Source organism: Anser cygnoides, chromosome 5 (assembly GCF_040182565.1).
Source record: "Anser cygnoides isolate HZ-2024a breed goose chromosome 5, Taihu_goose_T2T_genome, whole genome shotgun sequence".
Taxonomy (NCBI): Eukaryota; Metazoa; Chordata; class Aves; order Anseriformes; family Anatidae; genus Anser; species Anser cygnoides.
This window is the reverse complement of record NC_089877.1, coordinates 36,536,037-36,553,250: the sequence shown is the minus strand read 5'-3', so window position 1 is coordinate 36,553,250 and position 17,214 is coordinate 36,536,037. Positions and strand designations below refer to the sequence as shown.

The 17,214-nt window shown below is 70.1% G+C and overlaps 5 protein-coding genes across 8 annotated transcripts; 4 read left to right on the top strand and 1 right to left on the bottom strand.

Moving 5' to 3' along the window:
- Positions 1-52: 52 nt before the first annotated feature.
- Positions 53-1,408, top strand: TMEM216 (transmembrane protein 216). Of its 2 annotated transcripts, none has more exons than XM_048053071.2 (5): positions 53-284; positions 406-507; positions 617-684; positions 812-1,013; positions 1,088-1,408. In XM_048053071.2, exons 1-5 carry the CDS (start codon positions 259-261, stop codon positions 1,101-1,103), a joined length of 414 nt encoding a protein of 137 aa, XP_047909028.1. In that variant the 5' UTR covers positions 53-258; the 3' UTR covers positions 1,104-1,408. The 2 variants fall into 2 exon arrangements, with proteins under 2 accessions (XP_047909028.1, XP_047909027.1); XM_048053070.2 differs by having other exon boundaries at positions 592-684.
- Positions 1,409-1,703: 295 nt separating this feature from the next.
- Positions 1,704-9,977, bottom strand: CPSF7 (cleavage and polyadenylation specific factor 7). 2 transcript variants are annotated; one of them, XM_066998852.1, is made up of 10 exons: positions 9,918-9,977; positions 9,398-9,521; positions 6,419-6,637; positions 6,087-6,190; positions 5,616-5,761; positions 3,860-4,268; positions 3,635-3,753; positions 3,379-3,547; positions 3,071-3,244; positions 1,704-2,967 (listed from the first exon to the last, which is right to left on the bottom strand). In XM_066998852.1, the coding sequence occupies exons 2-9, from the start codon at positions 9,449-9,451 to the stop codon at positions 3,076-3,078; spliced, it is 1,389 nt and encodes a 462-aa protein (XP_066854953.1). In that variant the 5' UTR covers positions 9,452-9,521; positions 9,918-9,977; the 3' UTR covers positions 1,704-2,967; positions 3,071-3,075. The 2 variants fall into 2 exon arrangements, with proteins under 2 accessions (XP_066854953.1, XP_066854954.1); XM_066998853.1 differs by having other exon boundaries at positions 1,704-2,913.
- On the top strand, positions 9,923-11,840 carry SDHAF2 (succinate dehydrogenase complex assembly factor 2). Its single transcript, XM_066998898.1, has 4 exons — positions 9,923-10,080; positions 10,480-10,697; positions 11,322-11,431; positions 11,553-11,840. The coding sequence occupies exons 1-4, from the start codon at positions 10,066-10,068 to the stop codon at positions 11,681-11,683; spliced, it is 474 nt and encodes a 157-aa protein (XP_066854999.1). The 5' UTR covers positions 9,923-10,065; the 3' UTR covers positions 11,684-11,840.
- A 532-nt stretch (positions 11,841-12,372) lies between these two features.
- SAXO4 (stabilizer of axonemal microtubules 4) lies at positions 12,373-13,482 on the top strand. 2 transcript variants are annotated; one of them, XM_066998890.1, is made up of 5 exons: positions 12,373-12,531; positions 12,626-12,735; positions 12,819-13,021; positions 13,178-13,278; positions 13,346-13,482. In XM_066998890.1, exons 1-5 carry the CDS (start codon positions 12,373-12,375, stop codon positions 13,415-13,417), a joined length of 645 nt encoding a protein of 214 aa, XP_066854991.1. In that variant the 3' UTR covers positions 13,418-13,482. The 2 variants fall into 2 exon arrangements, with proteins under 2 accessions (XP_066854991.1, XP_047909088.2); XM_048053131.2 differs by having other exon boundaries at positions 13,178-13,422.
- Positions 13,483-14,622: 1,140 nt separating this feature from the next.
- Positions 14,623-17,181, top strand: LRRC10B (leucine rich repeat containing 10B). Its single transcript, XM_048053130.2, has one exon. The coding sequence runs from the start codon at positions 14,630-14,632 to the stop codon at positions 15,485-15,487; it is 858 nt and encodes a 285-aa protein (XP_047909087.2). The 5' UTR covers positions 14,623-14,629; the 3' UTR covers positions 15,488-17,181.
- The last annotated feature ends 33 nt before the right edge of the window (positions 17,182-17,214 follow it).

The following is a 17,214-nucleotide window of genomic DNA, read 5'->3' as shown; positions in this document are numbered from 1 at the left end:
GCTCACGCAGCCCTGGCCTGCTGGGGGAGTCACAAAGCGGGCTGGTGCCGGCGGGTGGGCCCGTGTGGGGCCCCGCGGGCTCTGCTGGCGGCTCGGACAGACGCACGGACAGGGGGGGCCGCGGTCAGACGGGCGCAGGGCCGCGGGGAAGCCCGGCCCCGGGCGGCCGCGGGACTCGAACCCGCGACCCTTGGCCTCAGTCCTCCGGAGCCATAGAGAGGGCGGCGAGAGCGGCGGGCGCGCTCCCCGCCGGTTGCCATGGAGACGCAAGATGGCGCCCAGGGGTGAGCGCGGCGGGGCCGGGCCGGGCCGGGCCGTACCGGAGGGGGAGGCGGGGGGGGGGCGCGGGGCGGTGCCGTGACCCCCCCCCCGCCCTTCCCGGCCACGGCCGCCGCTCCCCCGCAGGCCGCCAGCGCTCCTCGGCGCCGCTGCAGGTGCTGCTCTTCCTCAACGGGTGGTACAGCGCGACCTACTTCGTGGCGGAGGCCTTCATCTTCGCCTACAAGGGTGAGCCCCCCCCCCTTCCTCCTCCTCCTCACGCCCCCCTCAGCCCCGCGGCGGGCGGGGGCGCTGAGCCGGCCGTGCCCGCAGCGCTGCTGCTGCCCTACCCCGTCAGCAACCTGCTGCTGGACGCGCTGCTGCTGCTCCTCTACCTGGGCACCGAGGCCACCCGCATCTTCTTCGGTGAGTCGTGGGGAGCGGGCGGCCGCCAGCCACGGCCCAACCCCCCCCCCCCCGCCCCATCCCGGGGTCGGTGTGTGGGGGGGGGGACCGGGGGCGGCCCCCGCCCCGCTGACCGGGCGCCCCGCAGGCTCCAAGGGCAACCTGTGCCAGCGGAAGGTGCCGCTCTCCGTCAGCCTGGCCCTCACCGTGCCGGCGGCCGTGATGGCGGCCTACTACCTGCTGCTGCAGACCTACGCCCTGCGCCTGGAGGCCATCCTCAGCGCCATCCTCCTGCTCTTCTACGCCGCGGAGCTGCTGCTGGGCGTCCTCGCGCTGCTCTCCTTCTCCAGGTACTGCGCGGGGCACCGGCAGCGCCGGGGCGCCGCGTGCTGCCGGGTGCTAACACGTCCCGCGTCCTTCGCAGCGTTGATGTGTATTGAGGCCCTGCACCAGAGGACCCGAGGCACAGGTACGCGAGGCAGCAGTGAGCCAGCGGCCCCAGCCCACCTCCCAGGACCACGCTGGCACCCATGGGCAGCCCGAGGCGCGGTCTCCCCGCTGCCCGATCCCCTCCGCTTCGCCCGCAGCATGTGCGAGCGAGCGATGCGCTGGGCAGCACCTGCCCTGCTGCCACCCGGCCACCGGGGCTCGTGACGCACAGGTCAGTTCAAGGTACGGAGAATTATTTTTTTTTCTACCGTGTTCTCAGAATCGTTCACTATTTTCCAATAAATATTTATTTTTACCTGGTGCCTGGGCATGTGGCGTCCCACGGGGCAGCGGGCTGGGCACAGAGCGCTCGGGAGCTTCCAGCACGGCACCGCCTGTGCTGACCCCTGCCCCACGGCGGTGCCCAGAGCTCGCCGGGGGGGCACAAGGAGCCCCTTGGAAGTGCCAGAGGACAGGGGGGCACTTGGCTCTTGCTGCCCTTCCCTCCCACGCGGCCTTGTTCCCCACAGCTTGTTATTCCTTGTTCCGTACCACACTCACACCGCATCCATCCCCTAAAAGTCCTGACAGAAGCTCCCTGCAGCGCCATATAAAAGATTGACAACGTCATCAAGTTTATTACACAATTTCCAACCTATCAGAAAGACAAACAAATCTAGTCACTGCGAGCAGGAGGGGCAGCGCCTCGCTGGGTGGTTAATAGGGGTTTGCTCTGCACTTTTCCCCACTATTTGGAAAGAAACTAAAAATTTGTGTCATTTAAGTAAAAAAACAGAACTCTCCCACCAAATGCTCCCCCCAGCACTCACCCGCTAAGCCGGCACCTCATGGTACTTTACAGAGTTATTTTTTTTTTCCTTTTGTTTTGTGTGATTTTAGCCTAAAAAGACCTCTGGAGCCGGGTTTCTCCTGTCCAGCCACAGTTCAGAGGGCCAGACCACCCGGCTGGCATCCCTGGGGGCTGGAAGTCACTCTGGGTCTCCCTAGCTCGCCCCGACCCCCTGGGGCTCCTCCAGCACACGGCCTGTGCCGGAGGGACCCCCCGTGCGGGGCTGGGGGCTGCTCCCTGGCCTCGAAGTGGCAGCGCACAGCTCTGCGCAGCCCCGCCAGGCGCCCAAACCTCCCAGCCTTGTCCCCACCACCCCTGTCCCGCTGGCTGGAGGCCCGCTGGCTGCGGGTGGCAGCCCGCCCTGCCTCCTCCGCTTCCTCTAAAACAAGGAAGGCTCTGCGGGAGAGGCCGGCTCCACGCGGGGCCCCGCTGGCGCCTGCTGGCCGGAGCTGCTGCTTCGGGAGACGTGTGCGGAGGCGGCGATCCCGCTGGGGAAGTCGGGGCGGGGGAAGGGGGGGACCCCTGCCCAGCTCCCACCCCAGCACGCCGCCCCCCGCCCCAGCTGGGAAGGCGAGAGTGGGGCCCCCCGCCGGCCAAACCAGACGCAGGGCGCGAGCTGCACGCCTCCGAGCCCCCCCACTGCACGCGCCTGGGGGGGATCCATCCCCTTCCAGACGCCCCCAAAGGGTTGCAGAGAGGAAAAGGCTCACAAACCTCCCTCCGTGGTATAAAAGCACCGTTTCTCTTTGGGTCCAAGTATCCGCGGAGCGGGGCGGCCCCAGGCTCCCCGGCTTCCAGCCTCTCCCCGGGAAGCAGCAGCAGCGGTGGGTGCGGGCGAGGGCTCAGGCCCCAAGGCCACGAGGTGTTGGAGGGAGTCCGCGGGGCGCAGCGCGGCCCTGCCTCGGGTGCCCGGAGAGAGCCGGGGGCGGCGGGGAGGGGGCAGGGGGTGGAGCGGCCTCGGTGGCACAGTCCTGGTCGAGGTGAGGAGATAACGAGTCCATTAAAAAACACTTACTGCCGAACTCCTGCAGGGGAGAGAGAGGAGAGGGGTGGTCCGCGCTGCTCCAGGGACCCCGCGCCTCCCCCACTGGCGGCCCCAGTCCCGCGGGTGCCTTGCCGCCGGCTCACCTGTCTCAGTGGTGCCGGTCCCTCTCTCTGTCCCTGTCCCGATGCCGCTCGTGCTCCCGGTTCCGCTCCTGGAAATAGTCCTCGTGCCGGTCCTCGCTGTGCAGCAGGTCCCGGTGCCGCCGGCTGCTCTCGCGGGACCGGCTGGGAGAGCGCTCCCGAGACCGGTGTCGTTTCCTGGGGAAAAGGAGCAAAGGGTTCTGGTCACCTCCCAGGGGGGACCTGGCCGGGTCTCTCCCCGCAGAGGGGACGGAGACCAAGACCGGCACCCTGAGACGGGTGCCCGCGATGCCACCCGCAGGCAGCGGTACCTGGAGGAGCTGCTGCTGGCGCCTGTGCTGTAGGACTTGGCTTCGATCCCATGCAGGCAGTCTTTGAGGGAGGAGAGGAGGACGCGGCACCGCTCGTCGTTGGCGACGCGGGACTGCTTGATGACGGCGATGGCCGTGAGGAGGGTCTCGATGGCGTCGCTGTAGTCGCCTGGGCGGGAGCGGAGCGGGGCTGAGGGATGCGGGCGAGCTGCGGGGTCGGGGCAGGGCGGGGGGATGGGGACGCGGTCACCATTACCTGCGCTGGCGCCCGACACCGCCTTGGAAATGGCGCTGCTGGAGATGGCCCGGTTCCTGTTCATGATCTCCTCGAACTCCACCTCGCTCACGGCGGGTGGCGGCGGGCCCAGCTCCCGGCTGCACGGAGACACACGCGGGGGGAGTCGGCACGGCTCCATCCCCCCCCCGGCCCCGTTTGGTACCGAGCGGCCTTCAGCCCCCCCGTCCCTCGCCCTCCGCTCACCTGCTGTGGTTGTAGGGGGCCATGGCCTTGCCGTAGGTGTCTGGCGGGGGACCCAGGGCTGCGCTGGGCGGGGGGAAGAAGGCCGGGTTGAGGTGCAGGGCTGGGGGGACGGCCCCCGGGGGCGGCACGGCCAGGTGGGGGGGCAGTCGGGGCGGCGGGGGCATGAGGTGCTGGTAGTGGATGCCGGGTGGCGGCGGGGGGACGCCGAAGCCGGAGGAGAGGGGTGGCGGGGGCGGCATGGGCGGCGGGGGCAGCCCCATGAGGGGCAGGGCGGCGGGGGGGCGGTTGAAGAAGGGCAGGATGGAGGGGGGCTTCTCCACGCGGGCGGGCGGCAGCGCGTTCTCCGTCGGTGTGGCGCGGCCATCCACGGAGTCCATGGAGTCCCGGGAGTGGGCCCGTGGCGGCACACCTGCAAGTGGCACGGGAAAGGGCCGTGAGCTGCGGCCGGAGGCCCCGCGCGCCTCGGAGACCTCCTCCTCCTCCTCCTCCTCCCCGCCCGCCCACACGAGGTCCGGTCTCTGACGAGCTCGAGGTGCCCAGAGACAGATCCAGCCAGCCAAGCGTAGCCTCCGCTTCCACGTGCCTCCGGGAGGGTCCTGCGCTCTCAGCAGGGCGCCGGCCGCCTGCACGGCGTCGCAGGGACGCTCGCTTTCAGCCGGCGGGGCTCTGCGGTGGTCGCAGAGCAAGCGGGTTACACGGACAGAGGTGCAAAGCCCCAAGAAACGGGGAGAGGTGGCCAAGTCCCCAGTCCCAGGAGCTGTTAAACAACCCAGAGCACCTGCGGCCTGCTGATGGGAATGGATTCAAACCAGCCTGGGCACGGAGGGACGCCAGGGGACAGAACGCAAGCGCTGACAGCTAGAGGAAGGAAAACTCGGTGCCTGTCTGCCCTAGAAGAGACGGGCAGGAACCCTTGCCGTGTCCGAAGAGGCTTTGAGGATGAGCCAGGAGAGGAAAGAGGGGGCAGGAGCCCTGGGGGAGCTGCCGAGACCACCACAAAGCCTCTTGAGGGAGGCCAAAACTCCAGAAGGGGATGCGCTCTGCTCCACCAAGCCACGAGGGCAGGCGGGGACGCCGTCTAACGGCGCAGCCGAGCAGTGACCAGAGCTGAAGGGAGGGGGCGAAGGGCAGAGCTACCCCGCTGAGCCTCGGCCAGAGCGTTCAGAAAGAAGGGCTTTCCTTGCATGAAACGGGTCACGGATCTACAATGGCCACAGCTGGCCAAGACCTCCTCGTACATGCTCCTGCCAAGTCAGTCCCTCCGGCTCCGCAGAGCCCGCCGGCGCGGGGCCGGGGTGTCACATCGCTGCGGAGTGAGGCAAGGACCACCTATTGCCATTGTAGAAAGCCCACGGCCAGGCCCCAGCTGGAATACTGTGTCCAGTGATGGGCACCTTACCTCCGCAGGGATGGACAAATTCTGGAGGAGATCCAGAGAAGAGCTACTAATAGATATGGAGGGTCTTAGCTATGTTGGTAGGCTGAAGAGCTTAAGCCCATTCAGTTTGGAGAGGAGGAGGAGGAGGCTACGAGGGATCTTCGCAGTGTGTGAGCACCTAAAAGGGGATCATAAAGACTCGAGTCAGGATCTAATCGGACTCGGCAGCAATAGGACATCACCCCCAGAGGCCGCTGGCAGTGTCCCCCCACCCCGAGGGCTCGGGGGCTCGGCCTGACAGCTCGGCGGGGTCCTGCGGGAGCTGCCGCGCAGCGCGGAGGCCCCCCCCAACCCGCGGCGCGCCTGCGCCCCACTCACGTTTGCGAGCCTGCGCCTCGAACTGTGACAGGTTCTGCCGGGTGGCCAGCCTCACCTCCACCTTGTCCCCGTTGAGGATTTTGCCGGGCAGGAGCTCCAGCAGCTTGTGGACCGAGTTCTCAGAGGCAACCACCACCTCTGCGTACCTGCGGGGAAGCCCGGCGGTCAGCGGGCAGGAGCCGGCCCCGAGCGCTGCTCCCCCTGGCAGGGGTAGGACCCCCACGGAGCCCCAGCCCGCCCCCCCGCAGCACCCCCCACCGCCTGACACCAGCCTGGAGCCACACGTGCCCATCGGTTCCCTTCCCAGGTGCTCGCGCTGCCGGGAGCCTGCATGTCACCCCCCCTGCTCCGGGCGGGCCGTGCATCCCCCGTGCCCGCTGGGGAAAGCTCCGGCTGCCCCCGGGATGTGGCCGCAGGGGCCTGGCTCCCCCCCCCCGCCCCGTTTCCTCCGTGTCCCCCCTCGGCTCTCACCCTTTCGACTGGCCATTGGCCCGGTTCTCTGCAAACTTCAGCTCCACCACGTCGTAGACGCCGACCGAGCGGATGGTCTGGATCAGCTGCTGGTCCGTCGTCCACTGCGGGCAGCAGGGCAGAGGCCGGCGTCAGCTCCCGCAGCCCATCCCACTCGGACCTGCAGCCTCTCAGGGCTACAAATCCCGTTCCCGTTCGCACCCTAGGGTCAAGCCCAGCTCAGAACGCCTCGTCGATGTGGACTGAGGAGAACCAGCACCTCCCAGCAGCTCTGCAGCCCTCAGGGGCTTCTCTGGAGGACCCTCATCGGCGTACGCGCCCGAAGCACTCACCCAGGAGAAGCTGCCCACGTAGACGGCGGCTCTCTTGTTGCGCAGCCCGCTGTAGGTGTACAGGATGGCAGGGGATTTGTTGTTGGGCTTGGGGGACGGCTCCTGGCGGATCTCGGGGGGTGGCTCCGAGCTGCTGGTGCGGCTTTCGGGGGGCTGCGAGCTGGCTGCGAGCACGTCGTCGTACAGGTCCATCTGGTCAGCATTACTGAACTCAGAGTCCTGCGAGGGAAGAGACCGTCAGCGGAGGCCCGGGGGTGGAACCGTGGCTCGGGAAGGGGCCCGTGGCCACGCACGGGGCTCTGGAGGACTGCCCTGACACGCTCAAGTCCTCCAACAGCCCCCCAGCAGAAGCCAACTCTCGTCCCCCTCCGGGATTTCACGTCCCAAGGCTCCTGCTGTCCCCAGGGCCGCCTCCTGCCAGGGCAGAGGCAGAATCGACGCCCCCCAAGCCGGGACGCTGCCCCGGAGAGATGCTGCGGCCACCCCGTCCGACGGCGTGCCCCTCGGACCGCTCGTCTCGGGTCTGTTCACAGCTAGAGGAAGGCGAACCGCAGCCACGAGTGAAGCAATCTCCTGGAGGGTGCGTTCGCCTTCAGGACTTCATTTTTACAGCGATAACTCCCCCGGGCCCAGCCAGCCCCTCTCTGCTACTCCACCACCCTGCAAAAACCGCGCGGCACCCTGGGCTTGCAAAACAAAAAAAGCCTCGGCGTGTGGAAACCCCCGTGTTTGCGCTTCCTCCCCGCCGGCACGGAAATCCCTGACCCGCCCTCGTGCGTGGCCCCGCGTGAACACAACCCCCAGCAGCGTGCCCGGGAGGAGCAGCAGCGGGCTCCGCTCCCCGCTGCTCGGCGTAACCCTGCCGCGACGGCGCATGTGCGGAGGTGGGAAGGGAGGGATGCTCCCCGGAGCAGAGCCACGGGGCTGCGCCTCGCCGGCAGCCCGTGCGGGCCCGACTCTCCCCCTCCCGATTTCGAGGACAAGCCTTTCGCCTTCCCCACGCGCTTCTCCGCTCGGCTGCGGCCCGCGCCCCCCACGTGGGCAAAGGGCTGGCTCGCCGCGACCTGCGCGCCCGGGCAGGACTCAGCTTGCTCCTCGCACCAGGAAGAAGCTCAGCTCTCGTCGATACGAGTTCAACGGCGGAAAATCAAACTCAATAAGCACCGCCTTGCCCACTGGGCCGATCTGTGCCCCGGGTACGGCAGCGCGGCCACCTCCCGCTCCCCCTTGGGCTGGCCGAACTCCTGCGGGGCCGCGTGCGCAGCGCTCCCCCCCCGCAGCACCGCCGCCCTGCGCGGGATGAGCAGCCGCCAAAGCGGCTCCTCAGCTGCGAACTCGGGTGTCCTAGATCCGCCTTCCCGTTCCCACTCCTGCTCCGTGCTATATTTAATTGGGAGCGTACGGCGAGCGCCGTGTTTACTACGTCTCTCCGTGCTAACGGCCCGCCCGGATTCAGCGTGCACAGAGCGTCGTTTCTTGCCCCTCACTGCTGCAGCAGCACTGCCCCCGGGCCCCAGGCAGCACAAAACCGGAGACCCTGCCCCAGCGACGCGGGCGGCCCGACCCATCAGCGCTGGGGACCCATCAGCGCTGGGGACACCAGCGCGAGGCGGTGAAATCCCCTGTGCTGACAGCCGGGGAGCTGCGTGCCCACAAGACGGCACTTCGGGAGCTCGCGGGGCCGCCGGGGAAAGGTGCTCAGCACGCAGCCCTCGGAGGCTCGCGGAGGCACGAAATGAAACCCTTCACCCGCAGCCGCCCTCTTGACAGCCACGGCCGTTCCTGAGGCAAGTTGTAACGTTCAGCGTCCGGCAACTTCGGCTGCGGAGCTGATAAAAAGGTCGCAGGAATTTCAACAGGGAGAGGTATTTTCGTCCTCATTCTCAAAACAGCCCAGCTGTTCGCTTCGTCGGCCTCCCACGCCGCTGCCCCCCCGGCAAGGCCCAAGGCTGGAAGCTTTCTGCCTGAGAGGTAACTTTCGGCGAGTTCTGGAGAACAAGAGGCGGCTGGGGCAGAAATCCCTCGGAAGCCCTCAGCTGCGCTACGGAGGGGACGCTGCACCTTGGGAGCCGCTGGGGATCCTCCGGCTCCGCTCAGCTTTCGGCGCTCGCCTTTTTAAGAACTGCCGTGCTCCCGGAAGACGGCACGCAGCTCGCGGTCCCGGCGCTCGGGGCGCGCTCCGGCAGCCTCTCGCCGTCGCCGTCTCACGCCGCACAGGCCTTGCGCACCTTGCCCCCTGCTGCCGCGGGCCAGCCGGCCGTGATCACTTCCAGCTCCAAGAAGCCGCCGGCCGCTGGCTCTGTCAAAGCCCTTTTGTGTCCCGTGCCCCAAACCCTCCGGGTGAACCTTTCCGCGCTGCTTCCTGCTGCGTGCGGCCAGGCTCGCGCTGTTCTCTCGACGCCGCTCCTGCGCTCCCAAAGCTCCCCGAGGCTTCGCCGAGCCCCTGCCGCATCCGTCCCGGCTCCCCAGCAGCCACGTGCCCGAGCCCCGGCCGTACACCCCGCCGGCGGCTGCCCGGTGCCTGAGCCTCGCGGGCGGGCCGGGCGGCACGGGGCTGGCTCAGAAGCGAGGCGGCGGCGGAGCTGTGCCGTCCGGTGCTCCCACCTGCTCGCCGCTCCTCCGGTGGGACGTGACGGCCTTCCCCGCCACGCCGCCGCCGCTCTGCGGGCGTCGCGTTTGCTTTCTCTCAGCTCCTTCCCCCTGCCGTGCGGGGTCAGCGCGGGAAACCGAGTCCCTTGCCTCCTGCTCCGCGCGCTCCTGAACTCCAGCCCGGCGCCCCCCGGGCCCTTTCCTCCTCCCCGCCTTCCGCGCTCAGCCCCCCAGCTCTGCCGTCCCAGGGCCCGGGGGTTCCCTCCGGGAGCCTACCGGGAAGCACCCGCCGGGCCCCGGGGAACGTCTGGGTGCCGGGGGCAGGGGCCCGCCGCCCAGCTCACCTCCCGGTGCCGTCCCCGCCCCCGGTTCCCCCGGGGAGCCCCTCACCTGGTTGAACTCCTCGTCGGCGTAGATGTCGATCAGGTCCACTCCCTCGGACATAGTTCCCGACGGGGCCGGGGCCGGGGCGGGACCGGGACCGGGACGAGCAGCAGCAGACCAAGGGGGGGCACTGCGGGGGGGGGGCGGCTGTCACTGCCGGTCCCCCCCGGTGCCCCACGGTTCCCCAAACCCCCCCCCCCGCCTGGACACCGACCCCCGGTCCCCACCCCCCAAACCCAGCCTCCGCCGCCCCCCCCTGCCCGGTGCCGCCCCCCCCCGGCCCGGTGCCGCCCCCCCCGGCCCGGTGCCGCCCCCCCCGCCCGGTGCCGCCCCCCCCTGCCCGGTGCCGCCCCCCCCCCGCCCGGTGCCGCCCCCCCCGGCCCGGTGCCGCCCCCCCCGGCCCGGTGCCGCCCCCCCGGTCCCGGCCTGGCCCCGGACCCGGGAGCAAGGGGAGGGGGCGCGGTCCCTCCCCCCCCCGCCCCTCCCGGTGCCGCCCGCAGGCCCCGCGCGCGCCGCCCGCGCTCACCGCCACCGCCAGCGCCGCCGCGCCTCGCCCCGCCCCTTCCGGCCTCCGCCCGCCGCGCCCCGCCCCTTCCGGCCTCCGCCCCGGTCTTACCATAGAGTCGGGGGGGCTGCGGGCGCAGAGCGGCCCTGGGGGGGGGGGTGGAGGTGTCATGGCGGCGGGCAGGGTGAGAGGGGAGGGGGGTGGGGGAGAACGGGGGGCTGGGGAGGGGTGAATTGGGGGCGGGGGGGGGAGCGGGGGCACGGTGTGGGGAATGGGGGCCTGGGGGACCCCGGGGGGGGGTTAGGGGGCTGGGGGGGGAGCGGGGGGCCGTGGGGGGGTGGGGATTGGGGGCTGGGGGGTTTGGGGGCTGGGGGGTTTGGGGGGGGAGCTGCATGTGGGGTAAGGGATGGGGGCCTGCGGGGGTGGGGCGGGGATTAGGGGCAGCGGGGCTTGGTGGGGCGCTGTGTGTGGGGTGGGGTGGGGATTAGGGCCGGTGGGGCTCGGTGCGGGGGGGTGTTGGGTCCTGGGGCTGTGTTAAGGTTGGTGCCTGACGCCCCCGGTGCTGCCCCGGCCCCCCTCGCAGCTCTGCTCGCTGCCCCGATGGGCCCTGCGCCGGCCCGTGCCGCCGTGCGCCCAGCGCGGGTACCGCGGGGACTCGCCGAGCGACTCGGGGAAGGACGTGCTGGAGATCCCCCTGCCCCCCTGGCAGGAGCGCCCCGACGAGCCGCTGCCCACCAAGAGGGCCCGGCTGCTGTACGAGAGCAGGAAGAGGGGCATGCTGGAGAACTGCATCCTGCTCAGGTGAGGCACGGGCTGCCCGGCCCCGCCAGCACCCTGGGCGCGCTTCGGGCAGGGACGGGGCATGCTTCACGGGAGGCGCGATAGCAGCCCTGCGGAGGTAAGGGCCGTCAGGAGGTGAGCGTAGCTGCCACGCAACTCAGCTCGCTACTGCGTCACAGGTCCTTAATTAGCAAGGAAGAGCTCTGGGCGGTGCAGGAATCAGCTTGATGGGGCAGGGCACGGTCAGAATCCAAGCCCTGAGGAGATGTCGTGTTGCTTGGGGGGGAGGTGGCAAGCATCTGAGGATCTGCACTGAGCTGTCAGATAAATCACCGCTTGCGTAGGTTTAGGGTGCGGTGGTCGGTGCGGCTGCTGGCAGGACAGTGCCAGAGGAAGCACATGAGAGGTCTGGAGGAAGCTCCTAGCTGGTGGCTGAGCCAAAAATCCTTTGGGAGGACTTTTGGGGCCTCCTGGGCTTCTCCTGTGGTAGGTAACAAAGCGTAGCCCGAGGTGTAAGGCAGGAGGCAGCACACACCAGCTCCTCCCAGTCTTCTGGTGTCACACAGAGAGCCAGGCATCAGCCACTGTGCCAGCCCTGCTCTTCCTCCAGCACCCTGCACTCATCCTCGTGCATCCCCCTTCCAGCCTCTTTGCGAAGGAGAACCTGAACCGCATGAGTGAACGGCAGCTGAACCTCTACGACCGGCTCATCAACGAGCCCAGCAACGACTGGGACATTTATTACTGGGCCACAGGTACGCGCGGCCACCGAGGTGGCACCGCACCGGGCTGCGGGAGCTGGGCTTGGTGTGCTGGGCGTGTTGGGACTGCGTGGGGCCGCTCTCCTCACGCGGTCCCTTCTTGTTTTCACCGCAGAAGCGAAGCCTACGCCAGCCGTGTTTGAGAACGAGGTGATGGCCATGCTGAGGGAGTTTGCCAAGAACAAGAAGAGGGAGCAGAGGCTGCGGCAGCCGGACCTGGAGTACCTCTTCGAGCCTCCACGCTGACCGGCGGCTGTCGTTTCCCTCCCCGTCCCCTGGAGCAGAGGAGGGGCACCGGGGGCCCTGCAGAAACACCAGTGCTGCCGCCCTCCCTGCTGCCCTCCTCCTCTGGCAGTGGCTCCCGTGGACTCTCAGGGCTTGATGAATAAAGCTGTGGCTGCTAGCCCTGGCGCTCGCCTTGCCTGGCTGCCCCTCCTGCTGCACGCCGGGCTCTGCTCTTGGCTGGAGGTGGCGGCTGCCCCCATCTCGTGTCCGTTCCTTCCAAACCCAATTTTCAGGGAGCTCCGGGAGGTGGCCCCACGCGTGGGCAAGGCGGGGCTCCTCGCCCTGGCAGCGCGTGCAGGTTCGTGGCATGTGCTGAGCTGGGGGCTGCCTGGTCCCCGGTAGGCGGTGTCCTGCTGACCCTCGGCCACCCAGGCACCCCCGGTGCTCCTCAACCCGACACGGGGCACCGGGGAGCCCGCAGTGCCATCCAGCCTGGTCCCCAGCGCCCTCCGCAGGGTGTCCCAGCCGGGCCGGTGTCCCCAGGCAGCAGGGACAGTCCCTGTGCGGCCACGGTCACCGCGCGTCACTGTGCCGGTTACCTGGAGATGGCACGGCGCCCCCGGCATCCGCTTCCGCAGTGACGTCCTGCAGCCACCACTGCCTCCAGAGCCTTGTGGTGGCACCAGGGGGACACTGGGCAGCCCAGCAGCATGCTGTCCACCCGTCCGGTTGTCTGTCCCCGCGCTAAGCTGCAGTCCCTGCCCTGGGGCTCACCTGCCGTGGGGCCGGGCACCGTCTGTGCAAAGGACGTGCAGGGGACAGCAGGGACCTCATGGACTTCTACGCCACGACCTACGCGGTGGCTTACGGTAGGGGCGCAGGGCAGCCCTGACCCCCCCCCCCCCCCCCCCCCCCCCCCCCCAGAACTGCAGGGGCCTGGCTGAGCCCCCCTCTGTCACCCAGGTCACCCTGGTTTCTGTCCCTACCTCGGCCACCGACGTGGGCGCTGGCTTCGTCTCCAACACCCGCTCCGATGCCGCCGGCTTCATCCGCCCGCGCAGCGCCGCAGGGGGGTGCGTGCCCCCGCTGCGGGGCAGGGATGGGGGCACCTTTTGGGGGTCCCCCTGGTCACAGCCGTGCTGGCCTCTCGCCGCAGCCGCTTCTGGGACACCGCCACGTCCACCACCGCCGAGCGCTTCCAGCCCCTCCTGCTCCCCGACGGCCGGAGCCTGCTGCCGCAGCACGTCCACCAGCCGGGCAGCGGCTACGGCCGCCAGCAGCCCCTTCCTCACCTCCGTGCTGGGGCGGTGAGCCCCCCGCCCGCCTCCGGGGAGCACGGTGCCGATCCTGCCCAGACTGGTACAGTTTTGGGGGGGCCAGCTCCAAGCCTGGAAGGGTTTGGGGGTCCCAGAAGCCCTCTGCCCCGTGCCACCCCCAAAAGCAGGGGGACGCCCTAGGCTGTGTGAGCGCTGGGGCAGCGGGGCTGAGCACCCCCCCCCAATCTCCCCCCCGCAGACGTCCTGCAGAGGATGACCGTCGGCGCCAAGGAGGAGACGGGCTTCGCCAGGGCCACCCCGACGAGCGGCACCATCCTGCCACCTGCGCTGGGCCAGCCCGTGAGCCCCCAGCCCCCCGGAGCCCCTCTTCCCCCTCCGACACCCGACACGTTTTTTTCTCCTGCAGCTTGGGGCCAGCACCACCACGACGGCCTACCTGCCCCCTGCCCACCGCACGGTAAGCGGGACGGGGCGGTGAGGTGACCCCCGCGTCCCATCCCTCCCGGTCCCCCGCAGGGCGGCAGGGTGCTCCCGGTGCTGGCGCGGGGCTCCGACAGAAGCAGCGGCTTCAGCCGGGAGGCCCCGGGCCTCCTGAGCGTGCCGGTGAGTGGCTCCCGTCCCGTCCCCGTCCCGCGTGCCCCCCCTGGCCTCACCCGCTGTCCCCACGCAGGCCTCGCCCCGCCGCCCCCCCTTGCTGCTCGTCTCCCGGGGGCTGCAGGCCCCCCGCCCGGCCCAGGCCCGCCTGCGGGGCTGGCAGAGCAGCAGCAGGATGGTGGGTACGTGCCCCCGACCCCCCCGTGCCCCCGGTCCCACGGGGCTGGGCACCCACCCCTCGATTCCCCCCCCCCCAGGAGCCGTCGGGGTTCACCACTAACCACGGCCGGGCCGCGACCCCCCCGTGGGCCCCGTGCCCCGCAGCACCGGGTGAGTGTGACCGGGCCAGGGGGCGGATAACGGCCGGGGGGGCCCAGCCGTGACCCCTCGCCCCTTGGTTTCACAGCGGAGCCGGGGCCCAGCTGCACGGCGCGGCCCCGGGGGGGCGTCCAGGCCCTGCGGCCCAGCGCCTTCGGCACCAACAACCTGCGTGCGGGGCTGGGGGGCGGCGGCGGCGCCCGCTTCTCGGCGCCCCCCCCATAAACAGGCTGCGGAAGGGGGAGTAAAGGCGCGGGTCCCGCGGGGGGCGTGGTCCCGGGTCCAGGGGGCGTGGCCACGATCAGGGGGCGTGGTCACGATCAAGAGGGCGTGGTCACGATCAGGGGGCGTGGTCTGAGCACGGGTGGGGGGCGTGGTCCCAGGTGGTGGGGGCGTGGTCTGAGCGCGGAGGGGGCGTGGTCTTAGGGCTCGGGGGCGTGGTCCCGGCTTTGGGGGCGTGGTCCCGAACTCGGGGGGCGTGGCCTGAGCGCGATGGGGGCGTGGTTTCTGCGTCGGGGGCGGGGTCTGAGCACGGAGGGGCGTGGTCCCGATCAGCGGGGGGCGTGGTCCCGGTTGAGGGGGCGTGGCCTGGGCTCGGAGGGGGCGTGGTTCCTGTTTAGGGGGCGTGGTCCCGGTCTCGGGGGCGTGGCCTGAGCGCGGAGGGGGCGTGGCCTGAACGCGGAGGGGGCGTGGCCTGAGCGCGGAGGGGGCGTGGCCCCGCGCCTCCCCGCTGCCCGCGCCGTACCGGGCTGCCGCGGCGCCGCGCGGGCCGGGGGCGATGGGCAGCGGCGGCTCGGCGCGGCCGGCGTCGGCCGAGGGCCCCGGGGGCGCGGAGCAGCGTCTGGAGGTGCGCGGCGGGCGGCTGCCGGCGGCGCTGTGGGCGCAGCGCGGGCTCATCAAGCTGTACCTGAGCGGCGCGGGGCTGCGGGAGCTGCCGGCCGAGCTGGCGGCGCTGCGGCACCTCCGCACGCTGGCCCTGGACGGCAACGAGCTGCTGGAGGTGCCCGAGGCGCTGTGCCGCCTGCCGCGCCTGGCGCACCTCTACCTGGGCCGCAACGGGCTGCGGGGGCTGCCGCCCGCCTTCGCCCGCCTGCAGAGCCTGCGCTGCCTCTGGCTGGAGGGCAACGCCGTGGCGCGCTTCCCCCGCGCCCTGCTGCGCCTGCCCGGCCTGCGCAGCCTGCAGCTGGGCGACAACCGCCTGGCGCGCCTGCCCGCCGCGCTGCCCCGCATGGCCGGCCTGCGCGGGCTCTGGCTCTACGGCAACCGCTTCGAGGAGTTCCCCCCGGCCCTGCTGCGCATGGGCCAGCTCCGCGTCCTCGACCTGGACCGCAACCGCATCGCCCGCTTCCCCGACCTGGCCGGCCTGGCCGGCCTGCGCCTGCTCTCCTACGACCACAACCCCGTGCGGCAGCCGCCCCGCGTGGCCGACGCCGTGCGGCTGGTGGGCGACGGGGCGCAGGAGTTCATGGAGGCGCGGGAGGAGCGCCTGCAGGGCCTCCGGCGCCAGGACGAGAAGGAGGAGGAGGAGGAGGAAGGCGCTGAGGCCTCCCCGGCGGCCCCCAGGGACGGCTCCCCGCTGCTGGGGGACGCGGAGGGCGGTGTCGCGGCCCTGCCGGGCTCCCCGGGCGAGACGTGAGGCGCTGCGCCGCAGCCGGACACCCCCTGGATGCGCTGCAAAGGGATGGGGAGCCTCTGCGGGGCTGCCAAGGACCAGCGTCTCCCGCCTAGGGCAGGCTGAACGGGAAGCCTGCGACCTCTGCACAAGGGAAAACAGCCCACAGTTTGCTGGGACTGCAAGGAGCCGCCACCTGGACCCACGGGGCTCGCAGCTTGCCGTCAGCATCCGCAAGCCCACCTTAGAGCGCCCTGCGTAAGCATGGGGCTCGAGCATCGGACAAGGGAAACCTCCCTCTGCCTGACGGGTGGCCCTGCAGACCCCGCTCACCCACGGGACAGGCAGCCAGGCGTCCCTGAGAAGCCGGTGTCCCAGGAGCACAGCTCTGGGGACTTTCCCACAACCAGCTGCAGGTGCCCCACCGCCTCCATGGGTGCCTTTTGCTCCTGGTTCCATGGGGCAAGACAGAAAGAAGCAACGCTGTTTGCATCTTTGCATGCAGACCCCGTTGCCCTGAAGAGCGTCAAGGTTTGACACAAACGCACAAACCTCTTCTGCACCCAGAGACTCCCCCCCCCCCCCCCGCCACTTCCAGGCTTGGGAAGATGGAAAGCCTCGCCTGTGCACCTACTCTCAAGCCTGCGAAGGGGTTTGCCTGTCTGCAGTGGGAAGAGGAGTCCCATGCCCTGCCCAGAATCAGGCTCTGGAGACAGGGCTGCAGGCTCACCGTCCCTCTTCCCCTCCTCGAGCCCCATCTGTACCAAACCCTGGCAATAAAAAGCACAAACCCAGCAAATCTGGTGTGGAAAGGCTTTGGGTTCGGCTCTCGGGCGGCTGCAGCAGGGAAGAGGGAGGTATTTGGGAAGGGGGTTGAACTCAGCCTGTCAATGCTGCGCAGCAGGGCCAGCTTATTTGTATTTTTCGGGCTGGATGCGGTCCCGTTCCCTCTGCCCACCCCCGAGCCCTCCTGGCGCACCCCGTGCCGCCTCTGAGGTCTCAGCTCACCGGAGGGCACAGACCGCGCATCCGCTTTTAATTGCGAGGGGTTGGGCTGGGCGGCCGGCGGCCAAGCCCGCGTGCCCACCACATCCTCTGCCTTCTTCGGGGCTTTTTCCTTCTCTTTGCAGCAGGAACCGCGGGCTGTTTGCAATGCCATTAAGAAGCTGCTTTCCCTCGAGCAGGGCTGTGCCACCGCCGCAGGGCGAGGGGTGCAGGCAGCCGGGGGTGCCACCAGCCTCTCCCCGCAGCAGGGACGAGATCCACGGACAGGGTGACACTGAAATGGCACGGAAGGCAATGCTTGCAGAGGGGGTCCCTGCCTCTCCGGTGCCTATTCCCACCCTGGATCCCGATTCCCAGCTTGGGTGTGGGATTTGTGCCTGTCCCGGGATGGGGCTGGTGTCTGGGACCTGCCGCGGGTGGCAGAAACCCCACACGTTTCTGCTACGCACGAGCCTTTGGGGCTGCTGGCATCTTCGGGAGGCGTGTGTGCAGTGCATCATCCATACGTCTGCCTCTATATATATCCCTGCCTCCTCGCAGCTCCCCGCGCACCACGCCGCGTGTCCTCGCCGCAGCTGGGAGCATGCTGCTATTTCCATCTGCTCCTGCTGACTGCGGGCACAAAGGTGCAGGCACCGGGAGCGCTGCGGCGAGGACGGGCTCCACATGACGGGAGCACCGGGACCGAGCGCGTCACCCGCTCTCCTCCTTCAAAAGACCCCAGTCACGAGGAGAACCAGGCTCCG